The sequence below is a fragment of the Diadema setosum genome, chromosome 3 (genome assembly GCF_964275005.1).
Source record: "Diadema setosum chromosome 3, eeDiaSeto1, whole genome shotgun sequence".
NCBI classification, from domain to species: domain Eukaryota; kingdom Metazoa; phylum Echinodermata; class Echinoidea; order Diadematoida; family Diadematidae; genus Diadema; species Diadema setosum.
The window spans coordinates 41,241,666-41,267,702 of record NC_092687.1 but is presented as its reverse complement, the minus strand read 5'-3'; the positions used below and the strand labels follow the sequence as shown (position 1 = coordinate 41,267,702).

General features: G+C 40.4%; 1 protein-coding gene across 1 annotated transcript; it reads right to left on the bottom strand.

The window, feature by feature from the left end:
- Nucleotides 1-902: 902 nt before the first annotated feature.
- On the bottom strand, nt 903-25,415 carry LOC140226592 (splicing factor 3A subunit 1-like). Its single transcript, XM_072307044.1, has 18 exons — nt 25,303-25,415; nt 22,439-22,635; nt 20,889-20,927; nt 19,370-19,527; nt 18,722-18,867; nt 17,821-17,980; nt 16,557-16,710; nt 15,323-15,471; nt 13,387-13,569; nt 12,284-12,443; nt 11,605-11,706; nt 10,498-10,667; nt 9,296-9,360; nt 7,641-7,724; nt 6,597-6,916; nt 5,819-6,015; nt 4,867-5,040; nt 903-2,566 (listed from the first exon to the last, which is right to left on the bottom strand). The coding sequence occupies exons 2-18, from the start codon at nt 22,557-22,559 to the stop codon at nt 2,465-2,467; spliced, it is 2,484 nt and encodes an 827-aa protein (XP_072163145.1). The 5' UTR covers nt 22,560-22,635; nt 25,303-25,415; the 3' UTR covers nt 903-2,464.
- Nucleotides 25,416-26,037: the final 622 nt, after the last annotated feature.

Here is a 26,037-nt window from a genome sequence, read left to right as displayed (position 1 = left end):
TGGATTGAACCTAAGTTTAACGTCATGTAAATTTGTAATGTAACTTTTTTTTACTTGTAAGTTATGTATGCAGCATGGGATCATGCATGCATTTTACGCAAGCCAGTCTCACTAACCGGTTAGGGTCTAGACACTGTCTAGATCCGATAAGAATTAAAATACAACTTATTCTTAACTTTCTCTATTTCGTCTATTTACCGTGGGTACCTTTTTTTCCCATGGACCCTAATCTATAGTATTGTCAACTCTGTAATTTTAAGACATAAGTATGGTATGGAGTAGATAATTGAACATTGACACTTCACTAGACTTAGGATTCTAAAAAGTGGTTAAGTTTTAGACTTCTTACTACAGGCCTGCCCTAGAGTAGGCCTATTCAAGTCCTACACTTGCTAGATCTTTCTTTAGACTTTCGGAATACGGACCCTGAAAGTTCTGATTAACGTTAAGTCTAACATTAGAAAAGAGACGCAAGACTCAAACGTTAGGCATAGCCTACTGTCTAGACAAGTCTAAAACTAAAAGACTTAGACTTAGATCTAAGGGAGGGTGTAACATGTTACATAACCTGACGTTTATCCGATACAACACAAATAGATCTATTGCCTTTCGAAGAAACTTTCGGATTCGGAGCCTGAGGAATTTTGACAAGGGTCTAGGCCTAACAAAGTTACTTCACAACAAGTTATAGTACGGATAATGTTCATCATTGAGGTAGAATATGAAAGAATAAAGCTGATTGTTTATCACACGAAGCGAAGTAAACACAAATGTATGCATTTGTGTTTACCTCGCTTCGTGTGACAAACATGCATTGTGTTTACTTCGCTTCGTGTGACAAACAATCAGCTTTATTCTTTCAATATTGAAATAGTTTTGAATAACTTACTCATTATCTGCAGATAAATTTTTCTTGAGGGCTAGGCTCACGAGTAATTTTCCCCACGACAACATTTTGTTTTATTCCAAGTACACACTCCCACTGTATGCTGACTAGCCGGGCCCTGTGCTGACTGATGCACAGCATCAGTGCAGCTAGCTAGCTGCAAGCTGTCAGTGTTGTGTTGTATTGTTTAATGTGCACTCGGTTAGTCTTAATCACACACTGTGTTTTATATTAGGATCACGATCTCATCAAAATATTTACTAATCAGTATTGTTTCGGTTAGATATTTTGAACATTATGTCTTATTATTGAGCAAGTATATCTAAAGAAAGTAATTTACGTTCAAATTACAGAACAACCGGCAAAGTATTCACATATATAAATAACAGTGTCTGGTAATTAAGACTAGCTTTGTAGATACTGCGTTTTTCCTTGGGGAAATATTCATCATGTAGATACTGCGTTTTTCCTTGGGGAAAGTGCAAGTTGAGTGTAGATACTGCGTTTGGCAGTTACGGAAAAGTGGCTTTCTAAACATTTTTTCAAAAATCTGAATATGTCATATGAAGAAGGATTGCCCAATGACTATATTTATGCAAAAAAGTGAAAATCGCCAAAAATGTTAGATACTGCGTTTTTCCTTGGGGGGGCAGAATATAAAATGTGTACGTAAGTGAAATATTTATAAGAGGAAAACCACGCATCTGCATCCTGGTGCATGAACTACCACATTTAAAATCACACCAGAAAAGGAAGAAAATAAACTATTTATGGTGATATGAATTGACATAGTGGCCTAACTTCACGAAGGTGGAACAATTGAAACCATGGTGTAAACCATGGACAATTTGTATGGAGCGCCAAGTGTCGCATGGCCTATATCGTTACGAAATCGGTCATTTTGTAATGAAATGACATTTTGTCGACGGAATGATCCTTTCGTAAATGAAATGAATATTTCATCGACAAAATGACTGATTTCTTAAGGAAACAAGGCCATGCAACAATTGGCGCTCCATACAAATTGTCCATGGTTTAAATCATGGTTTCAATTGTACCACATTCCTGAATTCGGGCCATTAGGTCTGCATGACTGGATCTACAGTGTACATTTACAATCTGGAACTCACCTTAAACTGAGCTTATCTCATAGTCGACTGTGATTTGTTTTTGTTTCTGTGGTAGATTTTTAGAAGATTTATGTAAATAGCCTTAAACAATTATATTCCTCATCCACAAACAACTGACCATTTAGAGAATTACACAGTATACCAAAATCTGAACATATACATCTGGCGAGTATGTGTGTCAGGTTTTTATGCTTGACGGCGATATCTCCGTCCCGTTTCATAAAACTTGTTATCAGTAAGAAATGCCACAGCTCTATGACAAAATTACTCTCAGCCAATCAGATGCAAGAATTTCAGTAGCTTATAACAACCATCATAACTTGTTATTTGATTCTATGAAACGGGGCCCTAATGCAAGGTGACAGTCAACCACAGACAGTAGATATGCCTGTTCAGCGTGCAATTATTTTATGTAAACTCTGATTTGATTTCACAAGTAAGATGAGAGTTAACGCTTTCTTCCACCACGTTCCTTCAGCTGCAGCTGCACCACCGTGCCGTGGATGAAGTTGTAGAAAGCTAACGAGTTGGAGTCCTTGATAAACAGACCCTGTGAAAAAAGAAATGAGACAACCAACACAAAAATATAGCTATGGGACTATCAGGACATAAGCACAGAACTGTATGAATCTTCTGATGTCTGACCGAGGCAGGTTTTACCCAAAGAGATTTTCCCCAGTGACTGCTAGAGTGCGGAGTCTTCATACGCCCTGTACTATTGTTTTGTGAGCGCAAGGGTAGCATTGGATGACAACGAGGCGGTACAACGGTAGGCTCACCCCTCGTGCTAACACGCTAGCAAAGGAGCAACCGAGGAGCAGCCAAAATCAAGTGCGTACTCGCGTAAAAGTTCAAAAGTTCGCGTAATATACGCGCTGTAGAAATGTATACATAGTACGCAAAGTCCGCCATTGTTAAGTGAGCTATGGCGGCCCCCATGAAATCACTGACTCCATTGTAGAGTCCGCCCTCTAGTGGTGGGGAGGAGAAAAATCTCTTTGGTTTTACCTCAACAGCTCAGCCTGAGCACCAAACTTTGAGACAGCTTCCAAAACCTTGGCTAAGTTGCCAAAAAAAAAACACCACAGCTATTTGCATGTCGTTTGGTCAGTGCTGGCTATTCCATAGCATTATGTTCAAAATCAGCTCTTTTACAACTGTATTTAGATCATCTACCTGCTTTGTAGCTTCCTGGCACATTGTATACCATTTGTACATAGGGAAAAAGAGGCTGGCGGGATGTTTAGCCTCATTTTCAGGCTACACAATTTCACATTTTATCCATTTAATGATATTAAAAGTGATGTATTGATGAAACATATCAATGTGGGGCTGCCAAAACTTTAACAGCAATTCAGGAATGATTCAAAGATCAATGAGAAATGATATTTGTGTCCAACATGCACCTCATAGGGTGAAAACAATTCCCCAAATCGGAGATGCTTTAACCCTAACTAGGCCGGGGGGGGGGCCTCCGAGCCCCCCCCTCGTCGTTCCGCGCGATGTATCGCTAACGTGAAAAGCTATCGCCGCGACGTTTCATGACTTTTTTCTGTCGAGTCTCCCGCATCTTTTGACACCAAATTTGCGATGTCCGGGCGCACGGTTCCGAAGTTTCGCATAAATATGTACATGCATGTCAGACCAAAAATTGCTCAAAAACGTGAATTCGTGTACAATTTCAATGGAAACTGTGCTTACAGTCAAATTTCATAAAAGCATGATTATTTTGGGGTTTTATTGATTAAAATCAATTAATAACATATTTTCTTGTTCGGAACAATGTCGCGGACAAGTTTCATTGAAAAAACAATGAAAAACATAAAGTCGAAAAAAAAAAGAAATACATAAGAAATTCAAAAAACAATAAAATACTTAAGAAATTTTTTCGGATAGCTCAATTTTTTTCTCTTATATTTGCTTAGGACACTAAAAAGAATATTTACACAAAAAAATGTGCCCATTTCGAGCTTTATTTAGTGATTTATACCAAATTGTGTGATTTTATGCATCATTATGCATAAATTAGCATAATTTAGCATAAATGACAATTTTGTTAAAATCTAACTTCGTAGTACTTTAGATTACACCATAGGCAATGTGTGTGCCAATTTTCGTCGCGATCGCGCGGTCGACGGCCGAGATCTGGAGGGGGGGCCTGGGAGGCCCCCCCCCCCCCCCGGCTCTATGATCTACCTAAATAGCCCGGCCTAGTTAGGGTTAATATTCTCTTCCTAGGTTAGAAGAGATTTTTTTTTTTTTTTTTTTTTTTTTTTTTTCAGTTTTGCAGAATCCAAAATCTTGGCAGTTTCAGGGCCATACCACAGGGATGTTTGAGGATTCACAAGAGAGGGCTCATTTCTAGTACAAAACAGCGTCACTTTGGTGATCCCTCGCATTTATCCCCAAGTTGATTTCGATCAATCCCTGGGGTTTATGCAAGGTTTATCAAAGTTTTTGACCACACGACAAATGAGAGTCACAGGGTTTCTGAGATGAACACCATACTAGGGCTCTCCATATCTCACTTCATAAGAGCATCAGTCTAGCAATCAGGATGTTGGGCTCGAATCCCAATGGAACCCCATATTCTTTGCTCATTTTCATTCAATTTAAAAGACAAACGGACAGACTGTGACAGGGAGAAGAACAGTCAGTAAGAGCACCAGTCTAGCAATCAGGAGATCTCAGGTTTGAATCACGGTTGAATCCCATTTCCTTTTCTCATTTTCATTCAAAACGAACAATTAAATCCCTATGGTATCCCATTTTCTTTATTCATATTCATTCACGACTAAAAATTCAGATGGGCAGACGGTAATGAGGCTAGCCTCGCCTCAAGACTCTCACCTCGTGTTGCAGTTTCTGCTTGCCGGCCGGGATGCCCAGCTGCTCGAAGAGTTTGGCCTTGATGACCGAGACCTGGTCGGTCAGCGGCATATTGAGGGTGATGCGCTGACCCTGTAGCTTCCACTCTGGTTTGTCTTGGACCAGCGGAACTAGTACATTGAACATCACCGAGCCCTGGAGAAAATACAGAGGATTTTACAGTTGATTACTTTGGTCGTGTTGGGTTTGTGGTATCAAAATTGAATTTACTTCTTCTGTGATAGCTGCTTTCAAACACTAAACACATAAATGTTCCAAACACAAGTATCATTTGTGGCCATGTATCACAAAACTAACAAAGAGTCACACAATTTTTATGATTTTAGGTGAGGATTATAATAGGTGAAATGGGTCAAAAAAGATGATCTTTAGGTTTTACATTTCCTAAAAGAGCAATTCTTCTATATAGTTCTAAAATATGGGGTTGTAAAACAAATGGGGAATTGCATTTTCTGGCAGTTTTTTTTTTTTTTTTTTTTTTTTGGGGGGGGGGGGGAATGCTTGTCTGTAGAATTGCGTGATTAGGTATGTCTTAGAGGCCCCACTTCAATTTTGAATAACATTTCACCCACTCTTCACTTTCAACTCAAATCACTTTTGAAAGGATGACGTTCATTTTCATGCATAAGGTGTACTCTTTCAGAAACTACTCTTAGCTAAAGATCATAATCAGGGCAATTACCCCCAGAGACAACCTCCCTTAAGGTTTAGGGTTAGAGTTAGGGTTAGGATCACAATGTAGGTTCAGGATTAGGATTAGGATTACGGTCAGGGGAAGGTTCTGGGGTGATTGTACAGGGGGTAATTGCCCTAGAACTCTAAAGATCTGCTGATTTGAGGGTAATTTTGTGATTCAGGGTCATCACTGCACAGAAATCACCATCACCGTGGCAACCCCTCCGGGAGCTCATACCTTGTGTGTGGCCAGGAACTGCTCCTCTGGCATCAGGTCATCCTCCGTCTTCTGCCGCTTGGCAGGAGGTTCGTCCCCGCTCATATCCGGGCGTGGTGGGGCGGGACGGGGTGGTGGCTCTGGCATCACCCCTCGCACCATCTGGGGTGGGCCAGGAGGCGGCATGGGTAACGGAGCGTGCGGCATGGGTTGACCCCCTAAATATAATCATAAAAACAAGTTTTCATGTAGCAGTGACAGTGCTCTCGCTGAGATTAAAGCCAGTGCCATGATGCTAATCTTCCCATGAGAGAATCATTTGAAAACCTGGAATCAATGAGAATACCCAACTCCAACAAAAGACTCATCAACTGCCCTTTCTTCTCACATTTGTTTTTCTTATTCTTTTGTTACATTGATCTGTGTTATACTTTGCATTTGTTGACTCTCACTTTCATTTTTTGCCAGTACCCCTTCCCACTTCACACCTGCTGTTGTTACTTCACTCCTATCCTTTGCCATTCTGTTGTTCCTTATCTCTTTGATGTTGCCTCCCCATTCATCCTTCACAAGTTACCCCTATGATCCTTGGGATCATCACTGGTTCACCTCTGCTTTTTGTCTGTCCACCCTCTTGCTTTAATCCCCTCATTTACCTGCTTGGCTTCCTGTCTTTTGACAGTTTTTATTTTTCCCATCTCCTTTCCATGTTCCTCTCTCTCTATCTTTCCTCCTCTGCCAGCCTCTAAATTCTTTTAAGCTCCCCATTATCACATCATCACCGGTCCCATCCTCTCACCTGGCATCATGTCAGGCTGCCTGATCATTGCCTGAGGGGGCATGGCCATCCTGGGCGGGGCCGGCGGGAACTGGTTCATCAGGGGTTGCCCCGGCAACTGCATCAGCGGGGCCGACGGGGCCCTCACCATGGGCACCGGGTGCACCATGGGCATGCGCGGGGGCATGGGAGGGGGCGGGACGGGGGGCTGAGAGGTGGGGACCGCCTTGAGGATCGGGGGCGCCTTGGGAGTCGGCTTGGGCGGCTCCTGCGGAGGTTTGGGTGGGTGTGGCGTCTCCTTGGTTCTGTGAGGTCCTATTCTCTCCTTCTCCTTGTCAGGCCTGGGGAGAATGTTCAATATCATAAAAGTTTTGCAGCTAGGTTTACATCTATTACCAAGTTCTGTTGACCAAATTCTACTTCATGAGAAAGCCTTGAAATAGACTACTAGTAGCCAGTAAAAAAATATAAAAATAAATAACAATAGCAGTGCTATTCAAATTCATGAAATTCTTCCGTTCAGGTGTTTTTAATGCAACTAATTGGCAAATTGCCCTTCAGTGATCAACTCAGTGCTTATTATTTACGTCGATGTAGGGCAATTTGTCAATCAACAGCAATGCTGTTGCTCATAAAGCACATATTAATCATGTTCTGGTGCTTGAAGCAACTTACAGTATTTTTCCCTGTGCACAGGAATCAGGCCCATTTCAAATATTCAATCTCAAACATCAAATGAGTACAGGTAAGATTACAACTTAACACAATCCATGATGCTTACAGTCATGAAACAAGTAAACTACTGTATACGACAAATATTTTGCGAGGTTTTTATTTTCGCAAATTTTGCAAGTCAGGTGCTATTTGCGAAATTCAAGACACACAAAATTAATGACTCTGATCCAGATATCAATGTGACGCACACGTAAACATTTCTCCGTTCAGTACAGTACTCCACGATCGCGAATATAACCACTCGCAAAATTGTTGGGAAGTCCCGATCTGCGAAAATTTAGACTCTCGAAATATATGGTGTATACAGTATAAAGCAGCAGGTAGACTCACAGCAGTCCCTTAGACTTGTGGAAGGCGTTGATCTGATCTTCGAGGGTGATTCCTGCCTGGGCCTTTCTGGTAGTAGCTTCCATGCTGGTGGTTTTTGTTGTTGAAAAATAGGAGAGTTAGAGACAGTGCAGGCATGTTTGTCAACATGTATCTGAAAAGACTTTCTACAAGAGCGTTTGCTGCTGTTATCATTTTTTTTTTCTCTCTTTTTTTTTCATCATGCAATGACAGAGAGGCAAAAGTGAAGCCACATATCTGTAACAATATCAAATTTTTGGTAGATTTTTGTTGACAAAGTATCTAACAAAGTCTCGTAACACTAAAGAGACTATACATACGGTTTTTTTAAACTATTCATTTTTCTTCCCACACTGTAGTCTACTTGCAGAGATAGTACAGAATTGTCTGCTTTCTTAATAGTATGCAAAGACCAACAAGATTCCCACAAACCCTTTGGTTGTTAGCCCTTTGTGTGCAAAAAAAAGTGCAGATGGGCACAGAAAACACCAATAAGTTGTACACTCTGTTCAATATCCCTGGCACAGAAAGGGTTAAAGGGAAGGTAAACCCAAAGAGCAATGTGGATTGAGTGAAAACAGTAACATTAGTACAACGCATCAGTGAAAGTTTGAAGAAAATCGGACAATCGATGCAAAAGTTATGAATTTTTACAGTTTTGGTATTGGAACCGCTGGATGAGGAGACTATTAGAGGTTATGACGTATGAGTGGACAACAATATCAAGAAAATATAAAGAAAATTCTACAAAAATTCATTTTTCATCAAAATTACAAATTCCGTCATCTTGATACCGACATAATGTAAGGGTAGCAATATTCCCCCTGCTTTCTGAAAGCGGTTAGTCAAGTGCTCTTTCACAATGCTAGAAAAGTGAATTTTTGTTGAATTTCCTTTATATTTTCTTTGTATTGTTGTCCACTCATACGTCATAACCTCTAGTAGTCTCCTCATCCAGCGGTTCCGACACCAAAACTTTAAAAATTCATAACTTTTGCATCGATTGTCAGATTTTCCTCAAACCTTCACTGATGTGTTCTGCTAATGTTGCTGCTTTCACTCAATCCACATTGCTCTTTGGGTTTACATTCCCTTTAAAGGGATCGTATAGTTTTGGTTGAGACCTAATTTCAGCTTTCTAACATTTTTTGGTGAGACAATGAGAAACCTCTTATGAAATATGAAAAAACATGTAAATCCATGTGGAATTCAACGTTTATTTGATGAAAATTGGTTTTGAAATGGCTGAGATATCCAGAACAGATCGATTCTAATAAGTGTGGGACCCACACTTTTTTACAATCGCTTTGTTTTACTTTGTTTTTGGATGTTTCAGTCATGCCAAACCCGATTTTCATCAAATAAACTTTGAATTTCTCTTAAAATGGTATGCTCTGTACTATTTCATAAGTGTTTTTTTGGTATCACACAAAAAGTTAAAAGCCCAATTCTCATCTCCGCCAATACTGTACCATCCCTTTAAATGGTCAATTCACCCGGGACCATGTCCACCTCAAAATGTTTCTGTTCACAAAACAAAAGTGCCCATCTCTTCACCCATTGTTTCTTGGACCGTTGTAAGTCCTACACACTGCCTACGGATATATTCCAATCTAGCCTGAAATGGGTTAACCCACCTGGCACTGTGTCCATCCCAGATGACCTTCTGCTTGTTTTTGTCCTCCTCTTCCTCTTCACCAATCTGGAAAAGAACAATACACAATTACAACACCATATTACACCATTACAACACCACATAACACCACATTACAGCATTACAGCACCACATTACACCATTACAACACTGCATTGCACAATCATAACACCGCATTACCCCATTAAAACACCACATTATGATGATGATGATGATTCACAGCATTCAAAGGCACAGACTCTTCAAAGACAGTTAGCAATTGAAGGCCTGGTGAAAAATGTGAGTTTTGAGTGTTTTTGGAGAGTAAGGGCAGATGAACGAAGGCCAGAGCGAGGCTGCCGTTCTACCATTACACCATTAAAACACCATATTACAACATTGTAACACCGCTTATATGATTGCAACACCGCATTACATGATTACAACACCATATTACACCATTACAGCACCATATCACATCATTACAACACCACATTACACCATTACAACACTGCATTACACCATTACCTCTCGACCCAGGCGTGTAAATGGGTACCTGGCAACGCTAGGGTAATATTAACGGCAAGGCCCTCTCGTAGAGCAGTGGTAACACTGAAAAGGCTACCCAAATACAGTTACAATACTGTTTTTGTTTTACATTACTCCGAGCACTGAAACAGCATATTTGTTTGTTTGACAAACAGGCTCTATTCTGTTGCCTTCACTAGGTATCTCTACAGAGTATAACAATTCGGGTTATCAATATTTTCAATGAAACCTGCAGCATGTTTGGCAAAAAAAAAACAACAAACAAACAAACAAACAAAAAAGAACAACCCTTTCCATTCGCTTTCAAAAATGTAAACTACTCTTCATGGGGCAAGGATGTGCATACTGTAAAACGAGGAAAATTCATGCGCATTTTAATTTCTAGAATTTTGCGAGAGCCAAGATACGCGAAATTAAAATGCACATGAAAGATCTTGTCTACCTTACATGCATTAAATGTCAGAGGTAACTTAAGAAAATTTCATGACGCGAAAAAGGCCACCCGCTCCAAGTCGCGCAAATTTAATGCTGCGGAAAAAGGCCATCGGCTATAATTTGCGAAAAAATTTCATGCTGTGAAAATATAGTGTTTTACAGTAACTTGGGCAGAGGTGAACCCACTCTGGTCCCTGCTCATCATGACAGTCATCCACATACCTTCTTTCCGATCTGCGTCTCAATGTCGCCCTCGCCGAAGATATCGGTTCTCCTCTCGGCGAGGTTCTTGAGGCTCTCCTCGATGGCGGCGCCCGGTGGGTAGTCCTCCTCCTGGGCCTTGGAATTCATCTGGCGACTCCTCTCCTCCACCCAGCGAGGATCCAATAATCCTGGGAGATAAAAGGAAGAGATAAAAGAAGGATATTTCCATGGCATCACTTTTTATCTTGGCTAATACTAAAACACTGATCAATTCAGTGCTTAGTTACGTCGTTGCAGGGCAATTTCTTAATCAGTTGCAATCATCCTCAAATGGAAAGTACATGTTATCATATCAGTCTTTTAACCTGATTTTAAGTCTCAATGCCATCACTCTTCTTGTTCTTACACATGTATTCATTTTTCTTATTGAGAAGTACTGAAGTACTAAGCAATGCATGTAGGATACAGTATATACCCAAAAACACATTCGAGAGATAGGCAAAATCCGAAGCAACTGGCAGAAAAAACAGAGGGATAAAATCCTCCGTCCGAATCTCGGCATGCACGATGACGTATTGGTTCTACTGCGCGTGCACACATGGCGGCCTCTCTCCTGACGTAATATCTAACAAGTATTACGCAATAGAATCCTTGTGAAATGTCAATTCTTATTTTAACTGTTTCTGATCTTTAAAGTTGATGTTACACTTACATCAGTCATTCTATCTGTCCATACATATAATAAAATATTTGCCTTTTAGAATGATGTTGGAAGAGTACTAGTTTTAACAAAATAAACAAGCAAACAGACAAAGAGGCAAAACTGAAGATGAGCCTATTCAGACAAAGTTCAAAAATGGTTGGGAACAATGTTGCACATGCAGTGCATAAGAACATAGTCAGCATCAGGCTGAACACAATTCAACACAAACAACATCAGTGACAAAAGATCTTGTACATCAGTCACACAAAATGTGGAAAAACTCGTCATTGAATTCTGATGACCATAAACATACAATGTGGCACAGACTGGATGCCATAATTAGAGAAAACAGCTCAGAGATATAGAGTCTGTCTTCTTGAAAAACGAGAGATTTGTTAGGAGGAACCTTCCCATCAACTCACCGATGCGCATGTGTTCCTGCATCTTATCGGCGGCGATCTTCTCTCCAGTGATGGGGGAGATGAGGTACTTGGTGGTGTCCACTGCAGCCGTCTGCTTGGACACTGGATGGACATTGGGGGAGCAGAGTGGACAAAGCAAACACATGATCACTGTCTTACTGCTAAACCTGGATGTGTCTGATCCCAAGCTTCATACAATTTGATAAATTGGGCAATGATAACAAAATGAATAGTGAAATTCTGATGGCAAAATTGTACTATGGGGATAAAAAACTAGAACACTTACATGATTAGCAATTCCATCCACCTTTTTTTTTTTCTTTTTTTTTCTTTTTTTTTTTTTGGGGTGGGGGGGTTAATCATTTCAAAACCAAATTCTTTCCTGAAAGGAAGAGTACCTGTGCTAAAAACAAAATGTTTCACAGTTTTGACACAGTAAAAAAATTAAATAAGTTCAGTAAGAGATACTTAAACCGGTGACTCTCCTTCTCAACTAAACTCTACCAAACAACCAACTACTAAAATCTTATCTTTTGTCAACAGCATTTGCGAGCATTTGTAAGGAAAGGGCTAAATGCACGAAATTCATCTGCAACTGTGTATATTCATCCCTGGTTTAGTGTAAACGGGAAGCACAAATTATAAGGAAGAAATGCAGAGTAAGTTCATGTCAGCTCACACTTTGGGTTGTAGTCCTTCTTGATGATGGCTTCTCCAGGCTGTGGGGGCAACGGGGGAAGCATGGGGCCCTCTTTGGGCGGAGCCGGGACGGGCGGGGCCTCTTCGTCCGGTGCCCCCTCCTCCTTCTCCTCATCACTCTCCTCCATGTCTGAGTCAGACTGATAATAGAAGAGATTGAGATTGACCATAGTTAGTTAGCCTGTTGAGGAATAGTCCTGAGTATAGTTGAGGCAGACATCTATGAATACATGTGTTACACAACAAAATCACCTTTTCCTCAACTGGTTAATACAGAAATTCATATCAATCAAAGCAACAGCAACAACAACAAAAACAAACGAACAAACAAAACAGTCAGTACGATTGTATGTTTTTTGATGTTGTTGTTTGGTTTCTATTATTTTCTTTTATTTTGTTTTCATTTGTTTTGTTTTTTAACCAGCAGCATTTATTAAAGATTCTCTGCCATACAATGTGAGCAGGATGTAATTTGCCTACACACATCTTTACCCTGCTCCATTATGAAGCAGTCAGCATATTCTTAACAGTGGAAATCCCTCCCCTCTATCATTTTGAGGGCTGATAAGGCAACAATGCAATTGTGGGGGGGGGGAATACAGTATTCTTCCCTGCAATAAACTTGTGTAGTAAATTCCATTTGGAAAAGCAGCAATTTTCTCTCAAGCCTGCAGTATTTTTTGGGGGGATAAAAGAGTGTAAAATTCAAAAAAAGGGGGAGGGAAATAGCTGTTGGCACCTCTGCTCTATCATAGCAAAGCATATCATGTTATAAACTGTCATAGTAATGTTGCTACCCTGGACAATATTTTCTTCTTTTTTTTAATCAACTTCATTGCATACCCCGACCAAATAAACTTTTAATATCTCAGTTTTGCAACATAGCAAGAACAGTGCAGCAATAATAGGATTTGTTGTTGTTGTTGTTTTTTTTTTTCCTTTTTCAGGTTTCATGTATTGACCAAGGTCAATACATTCAATGTATTGACCAAGGTCAACATATTCAATGTATTGACCAAGGTCAATATATTCAATGTATTGACCACAGTCAATATTGCCCTCAACAAAAAATAATGCACTTACTCCCTCCTCCATGTCCTGGACCTCTGTGTTTTGATCTGTGACCTTCTCCGCCTCTCCCTCTTCTTCTTTGCTTTCTCCTTCTTTCTCCTTCCCTCCCTCCTCCTCCTCTTCCTCCTCCTCCTCCTCATCCTCGTCCTCGCTGGCGACCTCCATCTCAACGTCCTCCTCCTCGGCCAGCTCCTCCTGGTGGAAAACAAGCAGGAAAGGAATTTGTCAAAATTGTCTGGTTTCCTCTGTTTTGCATGAAGGATTTCATGAAAGAATTCAATTCTCGGTATTGCCAATGCGCAAACCATGCTGAAGAGCTCTGTCACAGATGCACTGTGGGATTCCCCGGTGCCATTGTCGCTTCCAGTTGTCTTGTGCACATCGCAGTTCCTATACCATTCAATAGAGTTATTTGTCTGCTTTTACATTGTCACATTGTCACTCCTTTTTTCTTGGCTATAATTCAGCTTTAAAAGAGTTGAAAGTTTCTAAATTTCAATGATTTGCGATCACTAGAGTTATGGTTCACTACTGCTAGGCTTCAATGTGCTGGTCACATGATGGAAAGTGAAGAAATCTTCAACAAAAAATACCCCTGGATGAAGACAGAACGTGACCTGAGGGCATATGCAGCCAAAACAGAGGCAAGTTTCCCCCAAACTATACCACAATGCATCTTAAACGCTGCTCTGCGCACGGCATCTGGGTATTGGCGATACCGAGAATTAGTTGATTGTCCGTTTATTTGGGCTACTGTACTTCCACCAAGACTCAAGTCCGTGAAGAACTGAAGATGTGACATTATAAATATGGGGAATGTTTAGAATACAGTGTATTAAAGGTAAAAGAGGTTATTATCTCCCGAGTAATTTTTCACGCTCGGCTGGGCAAGATGAATTTCGCATGTTTTGAATTCTGCAGAATCGAAACATTTAATAATAGCACATATGAGGTGCAAAAATATTTGTGTGTTTTTATTTTGGGCTGGTTTCTGGTTGTGCAAATTGTGCAAAAATTGCCACTTTTACAGCACATTTTGAAGTCAATGTTGTTGTTCTTTCATTCAACAAGTTAGAAGATACAAAAGGAGAGGAAAGGCATGATATGAAAGAATGAAGACAGACATACATGTACAGAAATGACACAGACTTGACGGCACTGCACATTGTGACTCATCTAATTACCATAATATGCTGACTAAAAGAAGAAGATGAGGGTTGGTGCAGCAGAGAGTGAAAAACCTATACTGCACATAAACTGATTATTTCTTCAGTAAACAAGAACATTATTTACATGTTTCAGGCTTTGTAGATATTATACATTATCCAGGAGTAAATCTTTAAAGAGTGTGAGAGTTGATGTGTTGCCATGTTTCAGTAATAGGGAGCTCTAGATTTTCGCGACAGGAACGTACAAAGGAAAAAAAAAATGTTCTGAGCATACGCAAAACGCACATCTGGGGGGCGTTTCATCAACGAGTTCGTCGGAGATTTCACCGACAAATTTGCTATCAGCCAATCAGACGCAATGATTTACACTGACAATTGTTACAAGCTAATGAAATCCTTGGTCTGATTGGCTGATAGCAAATTTGTCGGTAAAATCTCCGACGAACTCGTTGATGAAACGCCCCCCAGGTCGACCTATTTATAGCTTGCGTCGTCCCGAGTTTTTCACTACGTGTTCTGGGCTATTTGTACGTCCGCTCAATTCACGACGTAGAGAGCTACTTCATGCAGCGATCATTTGGGGTGCCATTTATTTTTCATAGATTGCGTCCTAGCGTAATCAAGGCTACTTTTTAGCACGACACAGGGAGAGAGGAGAAAGTCCAACGCAAGCGTCGTCTCAAACGTCCACCCTGCAAATCTAAAGCTCCCTAATATCGCACAAATGCAGCAGTGCCGACAAGGAGGAAATCATATCTTCACCAAATTTCCGTGCTCACCCCGAACTGCTCATATCTCTCCTCAGCAAGAATCCTGGCACCAATCTCGCTAGGTTTCAAAGGAGGCGGGAACTGGCCCTCCTCGTCCGGCTGGTAGTCAACTGTCTCCACAACGACAAAGTCGTGCCAGTCCACCTGTGAGTATGCAACTGTTGTGAAAGACAAAGCAGAGACAGAAAAAATACAATTAAAGACTTCTTTCTAGAATTTATTCGGCAGCACCAAGTAGATTTTTTCAATCTATTCAGAAGTTCAATCCATGGAGTCGATGCTAAATCATCCAGTGTGTATATCATACATATTGCTGTGCTTGTTTGGAAGCACCACTGTAATTCACAAGTTTGAAAGCTTGATCCAGGCGTGGAAGGAGTAAGTATAGAATGGGAAGAGAAAACTCAGAGGCCTCTTTGGTCAAGAGCTGTGCACTGCATTTCACTGGAGAGACATGCGATATCAAAGATAATTACGTTCACTGACAACAGCCACAGCAAACACACTCTCTCTAACTTGTAACAAGAGTTGGCACACTTGTAGGGAGAGTTAGTTCACTTAGCGAGCCTTCAAGCAGTTAGCTTGAGATAGTTAGCTATGCATCCAACAAATTTACCATGCCTCAATAATTACTGGACCTGTGATTGAAAAAAACAAACAAACACAAAAGATCTCTTGGAAAAAAAAAAAAAAAAATGTTCACCATTGTACAAAACAGATGATGCACATTTTCACTGCATCAGTAGGAATAAGCTGCATGCAGTGGTAAAGTCTAAACCAACTCAGCTGCACCTCGTGGCTTCAACAATTCAGTAGTTACCCTTTGCACAAAATTCCTGCCAAAGCGCTCAGACCTGTGATGACGTCAGAGTCTATTGTTTCAGCATGGTTTAGCAACCGTTCTGTTAACAGATATATCGTCGCTGGGGTGACAAGACCTTGTATCTGCAATTTTGGTGAAAATGACTTTTTTTGATTGATGGTCAAATAATCTAACCTAAGTGTCTTAACCCAAAAATGAAGCCACCACAGCATTTCCATGGAAAGGCTATCTCATTCGCTATAGTGCTTTGGCTGCCATGTTTTTGTTTTTTTTGGCTCCCCTGAACATTTGACATTTTGTAGATACGAGGTCTTGTCGCCCCAGCAACGATATGGGCTATATGAGGTTGTTTAGCATCAGTTTCCACAGCAATGGATGGCTATGATGTCACACTTCGATACTCTATACCGAGATGCCCACCTCTTTCTTTCTCTCTCTCCTCCTCGTCTTTCTTCCTGAGTCTCTCCTGGTGTTTCTCCCACTCCACCCTCTGTGAGACCTGCTCCATCACGGCACGGCGAGAATCGCCCTCGTTTGTCAGCTTGCCGTGGAGGTCCTTGGGCGGGATCAGTACCTGGGGCATAGAAACATTGAAGGAAATACATGGAAAGTTTTTGTGAGCTGTCTGGAACTGAATGTCCTGTTCAGTCATTCTATAAAGTGTTATGTGTAGCATCAGCACATAAGCATGTATAGATAACAAAAAACAGATACGTGTAGGCAAATACGTAATTGTAAATGGATGGATAGAGAATATAGACATGTAAAAAGAAAGATGTGTGGAGAAAGATAAATGTATACGGAGAAAGATACTGTACGAGCTGAAATTTTCACGGTGGTTTTATTTTCGCGAATTTCGCGAATCGCCTTTGAACCGCGAAAATAACAACGCGCAAATAGTTACGTTCAGTTAGACCGTCACAACCGCGAAATTAACAACACGCACAAATGTCCTACAAGTAGCAATTCGCGAGAATATCTGTACGCGAAAATTTCAGCTCATACAGTAGATACAAACAAGACATAGTCTGAAGAAATGATTGACTGTTGAATACTAGTAAGATGTGTAGTGAGCAACTATCTCTAATACATGGTATAGATTGGTATAAATGTAGTACACAGAAGTGCTTCATGAATTCTACTTCACTTTTGTGTTACTATGCAACGAAATGATATCACAGAGTTCTAAACTAAAATATAGCAGCATAGAACACTGTGTACAAACATGTGGTTTTAATCAGTTTCAGCAACTACCGTACTGTAAAAGTGGATATTTTAGCGTGACTAGTTTTTCGCGCTTGGCCGAGCAAGAAGAGTTTCGCGCGTTTTTAATTCCGCGGAATCAAGACATCACGCACAGGAACATATGGCAAGCAAAAATATTTGCGTGCTTTTATTTTTGCGCTAGTTTCTGGTTGCGCAAATGCGCGAAAATTTCAACACCGCAGAAATTTCCACTTTTACAGTACCCTGGTAAGGAAAGCCACCTTCAGGAAAGTTGCTCCTTATTGGTTTTACAGAAGCAACAGTCTATAAAAGTGATTCGTGGGTAACACATGACATCAGATCCCATTGTAACGAAACATAAGGAACATAAGAGATAACATCTCCATACAGAACACTAGACAGCTCTGCATTAAAGGCAAGATGCCATGGATGCAAGGCCTGAATTTCGCTGGCATACCTTGATGTACTGCTCCACAAGCTTGGTGAAGTAGTTGAACATGCTGTGCTGTGGCCTCAGGAAGTCAAAGATGAAGTTGCGCTGCTCTCGGTTCATAAGATTCGTGAGGAACTGGCCGCCGTTCCTCGCCACAAACTGGGCAGTCAGCTTCACAACATCCCTGGTGTTGACAAAAGGCGGAAAAACTGTGTCACAATATGAATTAAGATTTACTTGCAATTTTTAGATTTCTTATTTTTAGATTTTAGATTTCTTACTATATATGTTTCCAGGGCAATGAAATTTCTTGGCTTGGTATCATGTAAGACAGAAATATTTGGAAATCAATTGGAAGGTCTGGGAATTATATATGAAGATAACTTCATTTTACAAATAAAGATTAATTCAAATTACATTCAAAACTTGGTTACAGTGCACTCCTGTTATAACAAACATGGTTATAACTAAATTCCGGTTACAGCGAAATAAAAATCTATGTCGCAAAATAATTGGCTGCATGTTTTTTATTGTTTATTTGTTCGGCTAGACCAAAATTTTGATACAACAAAAGACATCTCCTGGTCCTGAGGACTTCATTATAACGAGAGTCCACTGTATCAAATAAATGAAGTATGATTCTTTTTGAATGTGAACAATTTCTATTTTACAGGTTTAGCATGCATTGCTTTTGTAATGTGGGGAGCATTTTTAAATGACAGAAGTCACATTTACTGATATCAAAATGACTTTTTATTTCAGTGGTTCGGTGTTTTACAGGCAGTGGTCAACCATTCCGCTTTTAACCCATTGAGGAAAAATTGCAAGTAAACTGGGGCAGGGGTCTAGGGAAATGTGTGTTGTAGCAAAATTGGTTCGTCCTCAACGGGTTTAATACGGTAAGTTAACAAACAACATAACTCACAGTTCAAAGGCATTGATGGATGGAGGATCGCAGACAAATTCAAATTCCGGTGGGGGCTCCTTCGGAACGACAGGTTCCACTAGTAAAGTTGGCTTCGGCTGGGTGACAGGAAGCTGAATTGTATAGTGAAAACAACAACAAATCAACTACATATCAGCATAAATTACTGTGTGGAGTTTGGTACATGTACGGCATGGATGAATCTAAGAGAAAAAAAGATATTAGAGGGGTGAGGGTTCAGGTGTGAGTTTCTTCAATTTGTCTCCCAATACAAATAAAATTTGTTAAGATCACAACTGACCTGTAAATTAACAAACATGTCAAAAAAAAAAAAGGAACCAGTGGGACTCAAACCGGTCATCTACTGCTTTCCGGGCAGCGACACTCCCACCAGGCTATCCCTGGTTGCCAGCAGTGACACAATGAACGAATATCCAAGCTCGACAATTCCGACATTGTTATGGTAGGAAGTCGAAGGCAGACAAGGCATATTAAATTTAATTTCATTTAATATGCCTTGTCCAGCTTGGACTAATGTCGGAACGTCGGAGATTGGGTATTTGTTCCATGCTCTTGCGACTTTTGCCTGACACTGTTGTCGCGGGTAACAAATTCTATCCACTTGTCTGAGTTTCTGCCATACAGTACCTTGATGGGAGCGATGCCGACTGGCTCCGCAGCTTTCCCCTCCTGGAATTCTTTGACCTTGTGCCTGTAGTATGCATGGTAGGGGTCGCCGGGGTTCAAGAAGTTGAACTTGGCGTTGGAGATCTCGTTCTGTCTGATCCTCGTCTCAAATTCCGGTCCTGTAGTCAACGTGTAACATAGTCAAAAAACACATGGTGAGAGAGCAGGAGCCAAACTGTACTGCCAGGGTTCCCAGCATTTTCAAGAAAGCCAAATTCCCTGATTTCCCCTAATTTTTCCCTGATAAAGTCTCAAAATCCATGATAATTATTTCAATTAATTGCCAGTTTTATGTTTTCTATGTTGTTGCAGTGAACTATTTTCAGTACCCTGTATTTTCAAACACTGTAATGTAAGACTTATTAGTACTATTACACAGGCATCTAATGTCCTCCCTTCTCCCTAGTCAGAGGATACACTAAAAAAACACCATAGCCAGTCATCCAGTGGACGTTGTCTTGATATGGTATATGCAACAAAATATAACAGAGTCTCACTAATTTCGATTTGGGCCCCCCCCCCCCCAAAGATCTCGGCCATCGCAGGTGCGATCGCGGTGAAATTTTGCATGCATGAGACCCGCGTCATAATCTACAAGATTGTGTCATAAGATTTTTTTGAAACCATCAATTTCTAATTTTAATTAATTAATTATGCAAATTAAGCTCAAGGTGATATTTTAGCCTAATTAAAAGCATTGAGAGTCTAATTTTTGATCTGTAAATCTGTTTTAGCATATTCAACAATTGTACATCACAAAAACTTCCAAAACTCATTTCAATTCTTATGTATTATATTGTTTTCAGAATTTCTTATGTATTTCCTTGTTTTTCACCTTTTGTTTTTTTCTTGTTTTTTTCATCGGAAATTGTCACTGACCACTTTTCTACCATAATTAGCACAAAATTAATCAATGAAAGTGATTAATTGTAAAAATAATCAGGTTTTTATGACTTTCATGACAGAGCACTGTTTTCCATAGGAAATGTACACAAAATCACAAAATTTTGCCCGTTTTGGGGCAACATTCCGTTACAAAAAAGGCGTGGCTTCGCAAAGGTATGCGCGGACGTTGCAAATTTGGTCTCAAAAGTTGCGCGAGACTTGAACGAAGAAAGTCAAGAAGCCTCGCGACGAGGCCTTCTCGCGTTACAGTATTATAGCACGAAACGTCGAGGGGGGGGGGTGGATTTCCCCCTCCCGGCCCTTTTAGGCTTAATGAATGTCCAAGTCAAATACTGAGTTAAATACTGGTCTTACTTTCTGGAAGTCTGCAAAGTTGGCTGATATTCCTAAAATACGAAATATTTCCTTTCCTATTGCACTCAAATTCACTAGCGAATCGTTGCTTCTAGAAAAGAGACATACGGTCTTTCATAAAGTGGTTCCTGGTCACTATTTTTTTTTTTTTCGTTCTTGGTTTCTACAGATACACTTGGTTGTTCGCTTTAAATCAAAATAGCTCTTCAAGTACACTTACCATTTCTAGCCACAAAGCTGGCGGTCTTGTCAACAATATCTGTCAGGAGGATGGTTCAGGAATGTCAACCACGACTTGCAAAGTACAAGCTGAAATAGAAGCGCACACTGGTAAGTTTACACACACAGAGGCATCATACTCACCTTTAATGTAATTCACTGTGATTACTGCATTCACCATACATTTGTGGAAGTTAAAATTTTTGTGAATTTTGCAAGTTGGGTGCTAATCGTGACTTTAACTATATGTGGAAACATCAACTCTGGACCCAGTGGAAAAGGAGTTGTGCAGGTGTACATTTCTCTGTTCATAACTGCACTCCACCATCCCAAATTTGACCACTTGTGACTTTGCTGGGGCATCCCGATTTGCAGAAAATTAGACTCACTAAATATATGGTAAATACAGTAACAAAACACAGCAAAACCTCCCATCAGCTTGGGTGAAAAATGACAATCAAAGCCTTACATTTGTAGATTACCAAGTTTGGATTGTCATTTGCGTTTCAGAGCTTACATTGTAGCATCAATGCCGCAATGAATATTACACCTTCTGTGGATACAGGATCTGCTCTCCTGAAAGCCGCAAAGAGCAACATACCTTATGCCTTGTTGCTCCAAATATTATTTCACTCTTCAGTCCCTAAACCAGCCACAAATGTCCTCTCTTAAAAACTACTGAGACATCTTTAAACAGGCTTGTATGTTCGTGCATATACACGTAATGCTGTGTGCAGTGTGTGAAAAGGTACCTAAGCTTCAATTATTATGTTCTGCTGCCAGAGGTTTGTTGTTAAAACAGAGATTAATCAGTAGGATTCAATTTGAAGAGAATTTTCTGTACAATCTACGTATTATCAGTTTACCCTTTGCATTGATGGCCAAAGAACGGGTGAGTATAAGATATCATTACTGTGGCACTTGAAGCAAGTAATCAATTTATTTGGTAACTTAAATAGCAAGTACAATTTGTAGGTATGAGGTGTCAATTACACTTTTCCTTGACACATTGTATACACTATTTTTTAACTGCAGATCTCAAATAGCCCTTGCACTGACCTGCTCAGCTTCCTTTACAACAAGTCATGTTGTACGCTATCCGCACAATACTTTACGAGGGCTGTAGTATAAGGCTTTGACTGTTCATGAGGCAATCCCATTTCACTTCAAACCCATCACCCATGCAGAGACTCCAACCCCACGCACCTTCTGACCTGGAGATTCTCCCCCCTGAAACCCCTAGCAAACAGGAGACTCCAACTTGATGTGTGCGAAGTGCGAAGTTCCTTGTGGCCGGGGTCCAGGGCCCGCTTAAGGACCCTGGAAGCTCTAGGGTTCTACATGCTCTCTTGTGCTCTCTAAGGCTTATTTTTCAACATACGATGACTCTAAGTAAGAAATCATTTCAAGCAGGAGACATAAGAGCAAGGGCAGAAGAAATTAAATCTCAAGCAGGAGAACGGGGGATTTGCAAAAATGGGCTTTCGGCGGGAGATCTCCCGTCGAAAGCGGGAGAGTTGGAGTCTCTGCCCATGTAGTGTGTAAGGATACTCCTGACTTCAGGGGGTGGGTAGATGATGCCCACCATAGGTTTGGGGGCTGGAGTGTCAGACTTCTCGGCTGGTTCCTCCGCCTCCGACGTCGCCACCATTGTGGGGATCAACTCAGGCATGGTGAAAACACAGGGGTTCTACCACTGCCGCTGCCTAGTGAAGAGAACTTTTGGCTAATTCTGCTGCGATGAAAGGCTGTATACAAAGACAATGAAAATTCAATAGAATGTACAATGTATGTGTAGAAGTTAAAATGCATGGAGAGAGAAAAAAAAGATCATTTATCATTCACGACTTGTGAGTAGACACTACAACACAAAGAGACATTTTAAGACACTGCCTTATACATAGTAAATCTGAATCTTATTCTTACATTATTCCATTGGTATGGTATACAAAACCTGCACCAGTGGCAAAATTCACCTGCGCACAAAAAATGTTTGGCAGTTGAATTTTGTATGGTATTATGGTGTATGGTTGAATTATGGGTAGCTTGATTTAGAGATCTACTGTACAATGTACCATACCATGCAGGTACACAGCAAAAACAGCCAAAGAAACACACAAAAAAAAAGGTGAAGTGGATCACTTTAATAAAAGCAGAAGTAGAACTTTAGATTAGAAAAAAAAAATGTCATCCAATGCTGCAACACTTGTACTTTACATCTAGCTACAAACAAAATATTTCTTCATACAATTAATGTATTACTTTGTATGTTTATTGTTAAAACTATCGAGTGTCTAGCGACAGTTTTGACAACGGGTTGATTTTTTTTCCTTTATCTAGACTATACAACCATTCTACACAGTAGATCTGGGGTGGTATTATAAAATCTTCCCAAGTTTCAAGCTAAGTTTTTTTCCTTATTAAAGTCAGAAATTTAGGAAGTGTCTAGGAAAGAAGAATTGATATTCTGAAATTTCTTCCTAGGAACTCCTCAATGCAAATTAGGCCATCCTTTATCCCCACCTAATGCTCTTTCTTAAGCCAATATAAAATGTTGTATGATAAGCATGAGGGACTAACAAATGACGATCCGATATATCTATTCATTTATTTTACCCGTGTTGTGCATGCTCACATGTCATGCCCAATTTTCTGTGCCCATTCTGCGCACATGAAGTGCTTACTGTGCAAAGTTAAATGACACGGCCTATCAATAATCATTGTGAGCAAATACAATGTACATGTTATGTAAATTTCTTGTATACAGACTGCAATGATTACCGTACTGCAGATTACCGTACTGCAAATTACTGTCTTCTTATTGGATGGACTTGAGATGGCAAAACAACGTACTGTAGGGTCTATTTCAAATGTACAATTGTATTTCAACGTATTTCAAACATATTCTACCTTCCTGGTTGGGTACAGTCCTGTCATTTTTTAATTTTAATTTTACAGAGACTGGGCTGTGGTGCAAATTTATAGTCAATTAATAATAGGCCTACGTAATTGTTCTTCTTCTACTTCAAGTACTGTGAAGAACCTCCTGAGAGTGTACCGATACTGTAAAGATAAAATACCCAATATGCGACAGGGTGCCTTTTTCTGGCAGGGGCACTTTCATTCATCAATAAAACAGCTAATGAACATTGATGAACAGTGTACATGTACGGGTGCTTCTCAGTCCCACTTTAGAACACAAGCAGGAGTTTAATACTCACAAGTGTTACGGGAAGTGACATCTGATTTGACCTTTTCATCAATGAATGAAATGGCCCTTCCGCAAATAGACACCCTGTACAAAGCCTGCCTCATTCCACAAACAGGGTAACTTTATATTTTTAATTTTACTCTACCCGCACGCGCACCAAGTAGTGTGTGTGTTGTAGACAAATGAGTAGAACTAACGTTAGTTAGTTCAAAGGGGAGCTGCATGGTTCATTCTGAATGATTACAAACATGAAAGCTCTGTCACAGCCATGCTTGCATCCCTCCAACTTCCAGTTCCACCCCTCCAACACAGAAGATTCATCAACAGGCAGGTCATGATGCACAAGATGATCCACAACAATAGATCTCCCTATTACAGACCACTTGGAATTCAAGAAACAAGACCCCTCTGTGACTACAACAAGAAGATCTCACCCGCTCTCCCTTGAGGTTCCTTTAGTTTTAGCAAGACCAACTGCTGCTTTCAATCAGTCTTTTTTCCCCAAATCTGCCAAAGATCAGAACTCCATCCCCCACTCATTGACATTGTCATTGTCACATTAACATTAATTTCCATCATTACAATTTGTACATCACGGACTCAAAGGCATTCAAACAAAAGCTAAAGAGCACACAGCTTGATCAGATACCGCTCCCTCAAAGACCGTTATCAACGTTGAGTGATGTTCCAGATGGAGCTTTTCAACCCTGATCAATCTGATAAAGAATCCATAACTCATGATGAAGTGAAACCGTGCCCATGGACCATCGACAACGTGTCCGTGAAAGTTAGAAGGCTAAAAAAGGAAAACAAAGGGAATCGTCCTCATTTCCATAGTTTCCTAAGTTTCTTCTTAACTCTAGGAAAAATAGGAAGAAACTTAGGGGGAAGTCCTGACTTTGGAAGAAATATTGGCCACAGTGTTAAGAATCAATGTCAGAATACCACCCATAGTTTCAAAGCATGAAGCACACATTAGGCAAACGGTACGTGATATACAGCGTGTCGGACTATACCAAACGTGCATGCCAAAACGTTTGTTGGAATGCACGCACACGTACAATACGCGTAGCGGTATACCGAGTAGATTCTAAAGGTAGCATGCTTGACTTTATTCGTACACACGAACAGATCATAGATTGGAATGATTTACAAAGATCACAAATCTGCACATTTCTCACTTCCAATACATATTGAATATTACCTCTATCAGCTCCAGAGTGTTGATGTCATTGTGGAACTCTAATTTCGTGAAAAGCAGGGTTCGAAATTGTGTCAACACGGACAGCCAGAGAAGTCGAGAACGCGAGAGTACACGATCACAACGCGATCTTTGACGACATACGCCGCGGTAGCGATCTATATAGCGCCCTCTTGGGGAAGAACAGTGCAGCTAGCTCATAGCTCTTAGTCTGGCTGCCAGAGGCTGAACCTTGTTTTACCGTCCACCCAATGTTTTTTGATGGTTTTACCCTATTTCGGGGGTGTTGAATCCGAATCCGGCTGATGCAACTCTTGCATCCTTGAGGGTTTTGAGATATTCAAGATGGCCGCCAAGATGGCCGCCAAAACCGGAAATTCCCACGTATTTCCTTCTAAATGGTGAGATATTGAAAACAAGTGATAGTTTTACCCTATATCGAGGGTGCTGAATCCGAATTCGGATGATGCAACTCTTGCATCCTTGAGGCCTCACGCTCCTTTTCCGGGCTCCCATAGAAACCTGTGTTAAATGCAGCATATTCCATGAATCATAAAAAATTTATCGAATCATAGAATTTTTTTAAATTGAAGCAGATGAAGGGAAATTTTCTCTGCTTTCAAGCAAACAACATATTTTGGGATGTTTTCCAGCTCTAAAAAAAAGTTAAGAGCCTCCATACGAGACTAGTCATCCAGTCACTCTCAAAAATGATAAAAAATAGCAAATTACCTCATA

What these genes read in the sequence shown, in the direction of transcription:
- LOC140226592 (XM_072307044.1), bottom strand. Translation starts at nt 22,559, where the DNA reads ATGCCTGAGTTGATCCCCACAATGGTGGCGACGTCGGAGGCGGAGGAA. An exon ending in AGAGATATGAGCAGTTCGGG is followed by an intron (nt 13,570 to 15,322) that starts GTGAGCACGGAA and finishes GTTTTCCACCAG; the next exon opens with GAGGAGCTGGCCGAGGAGGA. An exon ending in CACAAGTCTAAGGGACTGCT is followed by an intron (nt 6,917 to 7,640) that starts GTGAGTCTACCT and finishes CATTCTCCCCAG; the next exon opens with GCCTGACAAGGAGAAGGAGA.